Source organism: Suricata suricatta, chromosome 7, assembly GCF_006229205.1.
Source record: "Suricata suricatta isolate VVHF042 chromosome 7, meerkat_22Aug2017_6uvM2_HiC, whole genome shotgun sequence".
Classification (NCBI taxonomy): domain Eukaryota; kingdom Metazoa; phylum Chordata; class Mammalia; order Carnivora; family Herpestidae; genus Suricata; species Suricata suricatta.
Genome location: NC_043706.1, coordinates 34,019,372 through 34,028,351, shown reverse-complemented (window position 1 = coordinate 34,028,351; position 8,980 = coordinate 34,019,372). Strand labels below are relative to the sequence as shown.

At 41.9% G+C, this 8,980-nt stretch overlaps 1 protein-coding gene across 3 annotated transcripts in view; it reads left to right on the top strand.

Annotated features, from left to right (window-relative positions):
• The first annotated feature begins 1,010 nt into the window (after positions 1 to 1,010).
• The window catches only part of STK38 (serine/threonine kinase 38), a 41,032-nt gene continuing 33,062 nt past the window's right edge, over positions 1,011 to 8,980 (top strand). The window contains exons 1-2 of one of the 3 annotated variants that reach the window (XM_029943490.1): positions 1,011 to 1,303; positions 5,877 to 6,012. In XM_029943490.1, the coding sequence (XP_029799350.1) occupies positions 5,882 to 6,012 (131 nt within the window). In that variant the 5' untranslated portion in view covers positions 1,011 to 1,303; positions 5,877 to 5,881. The remainder of the gene's footprint in view (positions 1,304 to 5,876; positions 6,013 to 8,980) is intronic. The other 2 variants (XM_029943489.1, XM_029943488.1) reach the window with 2 other exon arrangements.

Here is an 8,980-nt window from a genome sequence, read left to right as displayed (position 1 = left end):
TTTTTTTTAATGTTTATTCTTGAGAGGGGGACACAGCACTATTGGGGGAAGGGAAGAGAGAGAGGGAGACACAGAATCTGAAACAGGCTCCAGGCTCTGAGCTGTCGGCTCAGTGCCTGAGGTGGGGCTCAACTCATGAACCGTGAGATCATAACCTGAGCGGAAGTCAGTTGCTTAACAGACTGACCAACCAGGTTCCCCCCAGATGGTCTTTTTGAAGGCAGGCAGGCACCATGCCTTAACTTATCTTTGTTTCCAGGAACCTCACACTTTCTGGTCAAGAGCACTGTGGTCCATGAATGAGTGTCCAAAGGCTTGGGATCTCTACCCCAAGTGGTGGTACAGATTAAGTGGTTGGGTAGCCTTGAAAAGCAGGTTCTGTGCACACTGGGATGCCCTCCTGACAGCCTGGTGTTGTGAGAACTTGCCCGATCCTAGGTAAGTAAGGTACTCTTAAGGAAGAGTAAGATGGGGCCAAGGGCTCCAGCTCGTCTTATTGATACAATGACTGAAAATCAAGGGAAGGGGGGATGACGACTACACAAGTGTTAAGATTTAACAGAACTACAGATGAGTGTGAACACGCAAGCACACACAGACGCACACACGAGTGCATGGGAAACTGGCTAAATCTGAGTAAGGTCTGCAGTCTAGTCAATTGTATTGTTCTGGTCAATTGTTTTGTGCCAATGTCAATTTCCTGGTTTTGATAATGTAGTGTAGTTGCGTAAGAGAGTGGGTAATGGGTATACTAGACTTCCTTGTATCACTTCTACAGCTTTTCTAAGTCTATAATTATTTCAAAAAAAAAAAAAAAAAGCAAAGAACCCAGAAACAAATGGAGCCTCCCCCCCACCTCCCAGCCTCGCCTGGCCGGAAGGCGCTCCGCACCTCACACTTGTGCCCTCCACACCCCTACTCCTGCTCAGGTAAGGCGGGGAGAGTGGGAGCAGCGGGGCCGCGCACGCGCAGTCCTGAAATCCCCGCCGCGTCTCTGGGAAGTCACGCTTGCGCAGTCTCGGCTCTTGCCCGCCGAGCCTGCTCCTCTCCGCGGCGAGGGACTCGGCTGCCTTGGCCCCTGCGCGCTGCCGTCTTTTCCGGCAGTTGGAGCGCTTCCTGTTGTCCTTACCCGCAACCGCCCCTCGGCCGGGGCTTCAGAGTCCTTTAGGCGTCCCTTCCTCTCCTCTGGTCGTCTGGGTGCTGCCGCCGGGGCTTCGCCTGTTCGCCCGTCCAGAGAGGTCGCTGGCCGCGCCGGCATCCGCGGCTGGCCGCCGCCCCCAGCCCTTCCTCCCGCGGGGCTCTGGTGAGTGTCTCGCCGCCGCTGTCTTCGGGCCATCCCAGGCTTTCCCCCTCATCTCCTCCCGACCCTTTTTGGGATTCTCCATTCCCGCCGACGCCCTCTTTCCAGCGCTGTCCTGCCTGCCCCTTGGCCGCTGTCCTCAGCCTCCTGACAGTCCTCCTCCTCTCGGTTTTCGGAGGCTCCCCTGTCGCTCCTCTCCACATTTTCCCAGTCCCAGGCTCCCCACCCCATTCTTTTCCTTCTTTCTGTGCAGTTTGGGGCGGGGAGCCCGGCTGTCTTCTCTTTCCCACGTTGCCAGCTTTGTCTACTCGTTACAACAGCTCGGGCTCCGCTGGGACCTCAGTCATTGCCAGTTTCCACCTCTTTTCCTTTTTTTCTGGGGTCTGAGAACCTAAGAGGTGGTGTGGGAGGCAGAGAGGTGGAAAGCCCACCTTGGGGTCTGGTTCCTTTGAGTCTGCTCCCGTCCCTGTGGTTAGTCTTCGGGTGCTGGGCTTCAGATTATCTTAAAATCACAGGAAAACTGAGTGAAGCTTTTTTTTTTTTTTTTTTTTTTTGTTAAAGAGTGGAAAAGAAAAGTCGATAAGGGCTTAGAGGAAAGTCTGTGTCAGAAAATGTGTAGAACAGCTAGTCGAGAGACCAGATCTCCCAGGCTGCATTTTGAATTAACTGAAAGACACAAAGAGACACTTGTTTTTGAAATGTACAGAGGAAATGTTGGTGAGGTAGACCTTGTGTTTCCTCTCCCTTCCAGCTCACCTTGGCTCTGAATTAGAATTATAGAATTAGCCAGGCAGTAGATGTGGTTTCTGTAAACATAAAACCTGTCTGAGGTAATGAGCTCCACTCTCCACCCCAAACATTAGATAGCGGCTTCCTCACAAGGGGACCAGAATGCCACCCTCCAACTTTGTATAGAAAACCATTTCAGGTCCCAACACCATTCCCATCAAACATATTCTCAGCTGCTAGTAATGGTCATAAAAGGTGAGTGCTTTCTTAGTAAATCTTTCGTAAGGTGCTTACTAAGTGCGTGGCACTGTGCGTGAGATGGGACGATATTAAAAATACTGTAAGAGAGGGGCTTGCTTCCCAGTGGCTTACAGTTCAGAAGAAGTTAAGACGCATGATTTTTCTTCTTCTTCTTTAAAGTTTATTTTTATTTATTTTTGAGAGTTAGAGAGGGAGAGACAGAAGTCCAAGCAGGCTTGTCAGCACAGAGCCCCACGTGGGGCTCGATCCCCTACAAACTGTGAGATCATGACTTGAGCCGAGATCAAGAGTCAGAGGCTGGACTGACTGAGCCACCCCGATGCCCCAAAGGTATATGCCTGTCAAGGAATAGTCTTAGCCTCCGTGTTCATTTGCCCACTGGAAGGTCACAGAGATTGTGATGGTCAGTCACAGAGAAATGACGAATTGGTGAGGGAAGGGGTATTCAGAGAGGTCATTGTAAAGTCAGTCAGCCAGGCATAGCTGTCCAGGTTGAATAAAACAGTGGTTTACATGTGTGTACTTTTATGTTTGCAGTACCTACCCCTGACTTACAAAGATCCAATTCGTTTGTTAAATTTGTAAAGCTTTTAAGGGGCGCCTGGGTGCCTCAATCGGTTAAGCGTCGGAATTCAGCTCAGGTCATGATCTCCATGTCTGTGCTGACAGCTTAGAGCCTGGAGCCTGCTTCAGATTTTGTGTCTCCCTCTCTCTCTGCCCCTCCCCTGCTCTCATTCTGTCTTTCTCTGTCTCTCAGAATTAAATTAAAAAATAAAAAATAAAACTTTAAAGAATTTCTCACCTACCTATTCCCTAATTCTGTAGAGTTAGAGAATGAAACAAATAGGGAAGGGACCTCCAGTAGCCTGTAGGTCAGCGCATGAAGGCTTGAATTATCAAAGGCATGAGGGAAAGCCTGGTCTTACAAAAGGTACTTGGTTGACCCAGTAAACCTATACATTGCTATAGGGCAATGGTAATTGTATCTTTCGTTGAAAGGTTATTAAATAGGCTAATCCTTTTATGAGTGGAGGAAGGAGAGGAGGAGGAGGTTTTGAAGAAAGGTCAAAGGGAAGGATAGTGCAATCTTTGCTGTTACATTAGAGACTGTATGTGAAGGTTGAAAATCGTTCTGCTAGAAAATTTGTCAGCCTATTATACGATTGTCTTTGAGTACAGTTAATCTCCTGTTGATCTTTTTAAAAACTTAGGAAGCTATGCCAGTGACTTACATGAGTCAAAACTTTCTCCACGTCAGTATTTATATACCTATCAACGTAAATGCAGTTTTGTTCCTCAGTTCTGTTGACAACTGGAAAATCATTAACTTGCTCAACTTATGTTTATTAACCACGTAATTACGTGGAAGGGACTGTTTGTCTTAGGTTTAAACACTCTCTAGTTGCATTTCTATATTAAAATAAGTTCAGTTCTTAAAATGTAACCACATCTGTGTATTTATAAAAACATCTCCAGAAATGTTGAGACCAGGGAGGAGCACAAAGCACTCCCTTGCTTCAGAGCTGTTTTTAAATCTGGTTTCAAAATTTCTTCACCAGACATAGAGTGCATGTGGTTTTCATTGTGGGTGGAGGGGGTACAGGCTGACAAATAAGGAACCACACCCAAGCAAGCTTCATAAACCAGAGGGTTTTGAAAAATTCTACTGATGTCCTAAAAACATTGTGAGTTTTCTTTGTTTGGTACTAGCAGAAACTTCCTCATAAAAAACAGCATAATAGCAAATAACATAGTAAGGTAGAGCTGAGTTCACTTTCTTGAATTTGTGATTGTGGATCATTTTGGCACATCATGAATAAAAACATTTAAAAAGGAGCCTTGCTTTTGAATCTCTTTGCTTTCAAAGGATTATTCTTTTATGTGAATTTCCCTGAATATCTTTTAATAAAATTGCTAACTGTTGAGCCTCTTGTCTTAGTGATAATAAGTGTTGGATAATTCATTAATAGCTTTAATCTGTGAGACAATTTAAAAAACTGCTATGTATTAAGGGGAGAACCTGAAAGAAACTTCTCATAGAATGTGCTATCTTTGAAAATGGCCCTTGGCTCCTCCTGCTTTTTACTCTGCTTTATATCAGGATGAAAGGATAGACTTAGAGGCAGGTGGTCCTGTTTGGAGGAAGGCATGATAAGGATAAAATACTGAGCATTATTGCCAGTGCTGGAGCAGGTCCAGACTGGTGAATGGTCTGGCCAAGTGTGACAATATGGGCTGGCAAAAATATCTGGGGTGGGGGTATGAAATTTAGATTTAGTTAGGAAAAAAATGTTCTATAAACTATTTAAACCTTATTGGTATCAATTTTCTCTTATGTAAAGCTAGGAGGTTAGGGACCCTTGTTTTTAAGATTATCTTCCATCACTAAAATTATGATACAGGTTATTTCTTTGCAACAGTGTTGTTTTTAAAATCATAGTTATTGTTTTAACTTGTAAATCCAAATAGCAAGCATTTACCAAATTATTTTAAGACATGTCAGAGTACATGAATACCTATAAATGAGCATTTTAGTCATAGGTCTTTTTAACTGTAGAAATGGTAAATTTAAAAGTAACTCTTAGTTTAATAGTAATAATACATGTTCATTGAAGAAAATAATAGAAATTATGGAAGAGCACAAACAAGAACAAAATGATTTATTGTGTTCTTATTGCCTAGAGGTAAGCCGATGGTAACATTTTGATATGTATTTCAAATAATTCTGTGCATATCTAGTAAACACATACATAATTTAATCAGTTCTATTATTGGATATTCAAGTTATATCAAGTTTTCCTTTGTCATTACACTGCTACGTTGAATCTCTTTGTGGATGAATCCCTGTGGGTCTTTGATTTCTTCAAGGTAGATTCTTGGATGGCAAAGAATTATACTGTGTCTGTGTTACATACTCTTAATTTACGCTCACAGTATTGTGATCTTGTTCTCTTCCTTTTTTTAAAATTAACAACTTTTTTTTCTTTTATAATTCATTGTCAAGTTGGTTTCCTTGTAACACCCAGTGCTCATCCCTGCAGGTGCCCTCCTCTGTGCCTCCTGCCCCCTCCCACACCCCCACTAGCTCTCAGTTTGTTCTCAGTGTTCAAGAGTCTCTCATGGTTTGCCTCCCTCCCTCTCCCCAACTTTTTTTTTTAAACAACATGTTTTAAAGATATTCATGTCACTTTTAGGTACAGATAGATTTGCTTCTGACTACTGCATGTTATTTCTTTATGTGCACCCACAGCTTTTTATTTATTTTCTCACTAAATTGGCTTCAACTTCCTATATCACAAATGATGGCATACTAGACATCCCCTGGAGGTCACATCTGTGTGCATATCTCCTTAAGAGCCTGCGTGACAATTTCTTTGGGCCTTATACCTAGAGATGGTGTTTCTGGGTCATAGGACATTAATACATACTTATTTTCACCAAGTGTCCTGTTTGGCTTTTGTTCTGTATTGTATGTTTGTCCTCCAGAAAACTTATATCACTATACATTCCTACCAGGAGGGTAGGAGAGTGCTTAGTTGATGGATTCTAACTCCAAAACTAATACCTTTTCTTTTTTCGTTTCTAGCAGCCATGGCAATGACAGGCTCAACACCTTGCTCATCCATGAGTAATCACACAAAGGAAAGGGTGACAATGACCAAAGTGACACTGGAGAATTTTTATAGCAACCTTATCGCTCAACATGAAGAACGAGAAATGAGGTAAAGAATTTTGTTTGAGAAAATGGCGTCATGGTTTTGGCATTCATGTCTAGTGTCATAAAACACATAATATTGTTGAAGGGAGATAAGAATAGCAGCATCCATGCTATGTCCTATCGCATCACAATGGAAGGACAGTGTCACTGTTTCCAGAGCCCTTGCTGTTAACCCACTTATTACTACTACTAGTCAATAACACGGGTGCGGGCTGGCTCAGTCAGTGGAACATGCCACTCTTGATCTTCGGCTTGTGAGTTTGGGCCCCATGTTGGGTGTAGAGATTACTTAAAAATAAACTCTTAGAAAAATAACACAGAATTCTGTAGTAGTATGAAAAAATTAATTGGGCCAAATTCTTAGGTTTATTGTTAAGGCCGTGTGATGTAACAGAAAGAGCAGCCCTTATGGAATCAGACCTGGGTTTAAAATCCTGCCTTTACCGTTTAATAGCTGTCTGAGACTAGGATAAGTTTCTTAGGCTTTTTGTGCATCAGTTCCCAGTCTGGAAAACGGGGATAATACTTGCCTTGCAGGATTGCTGCGGGCATTGGATATAACATATGTGAGTGTCCGCCATAGCGCTTCTCACGTGGCAGTCACTTGGCACCTGTTGTTATTGACCTGGTATAGATTATTTATGTAGTAACTCATAATTAAAATTTTGTTCCCAACATTTTATTATGAAAATATTCAGAAGTACAGAAAAGTTGAAGGAATTATACAGTGAATACCCATATACACATCGTCTAGATTCTACAATTAACGTTGTTTTATCACAGATCCATGTATCCATTTCTGTCCATTCATTAAACCCTCTTAATTTTTTGCTGTACTTCAAAGTATGTTGCAGGTATCAGTATGTTTTACTTGTGTAACAGATGAGTTCAATGTGTGTGTATGGTTTAAATATTCATGTTGAGAGAGAAAGAGAGAACATACATGAGCAGGAGAGGGGCTGAGAGACAGGGAGAAAATTCCAAGCAAAGCTCCTTGCTGTCAGAGCAGAGCCTGATACAGGGCTTTATCCCACGAACTGTGAGATTATGACCTGAGTTGAAATCAAGAGTCGGACGCCTCACTGAGCCACCCAGGCGCCCCAAATGAGTTTGACAAATGTATTCACCTGTTCACCTGGGAACTTAAATTCCCGCCAAGACATAGGACGTTACCATCATCCTAGAAAGTTCTTTGATTCTGGGAGACGTTCCTTCAACCCCAGGCAACCACTGTTGTAGTTTTGTTTCTATCATAGATTCGTCTTGCTTATTCTGTACATATGGAGGTTGTAAATGGATTCATATATGTAAGCACTCATTTCAGTCAGGCTTCTTTCACTTAGCCTAATGTTCTCCAGGTTCATCCATGTTGCCGATGTATCAGTAGTTTGTTCCTTTATATGGCCGAGTACCTTTCTGTTTTCTGACTATACCTATACCTCTGTTTTTACATTCTTCTGTGAATAAACATGTGGGCTTTTTTCAGTTTTTGGCTGTTTTGAATATGTGTACATATTCAACATTTGTGTACAGATCTTTTTGTGAACATTTGTTTTCAATTTTTGGGTGAATATTTAGGAGTGGAATTATTGGATCATAAATACATGTAAATATAGGTTTCATTTTATAAGAAACTGTTAGACCTTTTTCTAAAATATCAGTAATGTATGAGGGTTCCAGTTGCTTTACATTTTTGCCAACAAAACATCTGTCAGTCTTTTAACGTCAGTTATTCTTGTAGGTGGCTAGTGGTATCTCACTGTTGTTTAATTTGCATTGCCATGATGATTAATGATGGTGAACATTTTTTACGTGCCTTTTGGCCTTTTGTATTTTTTAGTGTTGAAGTGTTTCTTTAAATTTTTTGACCATTGAGTTGTAGGAGTTCTTTATAAGTCCTAGATACCATTCTCTTGTCACATATATGTTCTACAGATAGTTTCTTTCAGTCTTTGGGTTTCCTGTTTATTTTCTTAACGGTGTCTTTAGATGAGCAAAAGTTTTACATTTTTTTTAAACTATTTTCTTTCTTTTTTTTTTTTTTGAGAGTGCCAGTGGGGGAGGGGCAGAGAAAGAGAGAGAGAGAGAGAGAGAGAGAGAGAGAGAGAGAGAGAGAGATGAGGATGAGAGATGAGAATCCAAAGCAAGCTCTACACTGTCACTGCAGACCCCAGTGCAGGGCTTGAACTCATACTGAGATCATGACCTGAGCCAAAACCAAGAGTCGGAGGCTTAACTGACTGAGCCACACAGGTGCTCCTAAATTTTTTTAAATGTTTGTTTATTTTTGAGAGAGGGAGCATGTGTAGGGAAGAGGCAGAGAGAAAGGGATATTAGAAGATCCAAAGTAGGCTCTGCGCTGACAGCAGAGAGCCCGATGCAGGCTTGAAAGCACAAACTGTGAGATCATGATCTGAGCCGAAGTTGGATGCGCAACCGACTGTGCCCCAGAAGTTTTAAACTTTGATGAATCTGGGGTGCCTGGGTGGCTCAGTCGGTTGAGCATCCAACTCTTGATTTTGGCTCAGGTCATAATTCCAGGGTTGTGGGATCTAGCCCCGCATTGGGCTCTGTGCTGAGTGTGGGATTCTCTCTCTCTCCTTCTGCCCCTCTTTCCTGCTCATGCTCTCTCTTTCTAAAATAAAAGTAATAATAATAAATAAGATCAATTTTTGATGAAATCTAATTTGGCATTTTTTTCTTTTATAGCTCTTGCAGTCTGTGACCTTTAAGAAATCTTCACTCTTCCTAAGGCATAAAGATATTCTTTTATATTTTCTTCAGGAAGTTTTACAATTTAGTTTTTACATGTAGTTCTGTGATCCATCTTGAATTAATAAGCATATGAGGTGAGGATTGAGATTTTTTTCAATATGGATATTCAGTTGTTTTAGCTCCATTTGTTGCGAAGATATCCTTTCCCCCATTAGATTCTTTGGCATTTTTATCAAAAATCAAATCCTATGTAGTGT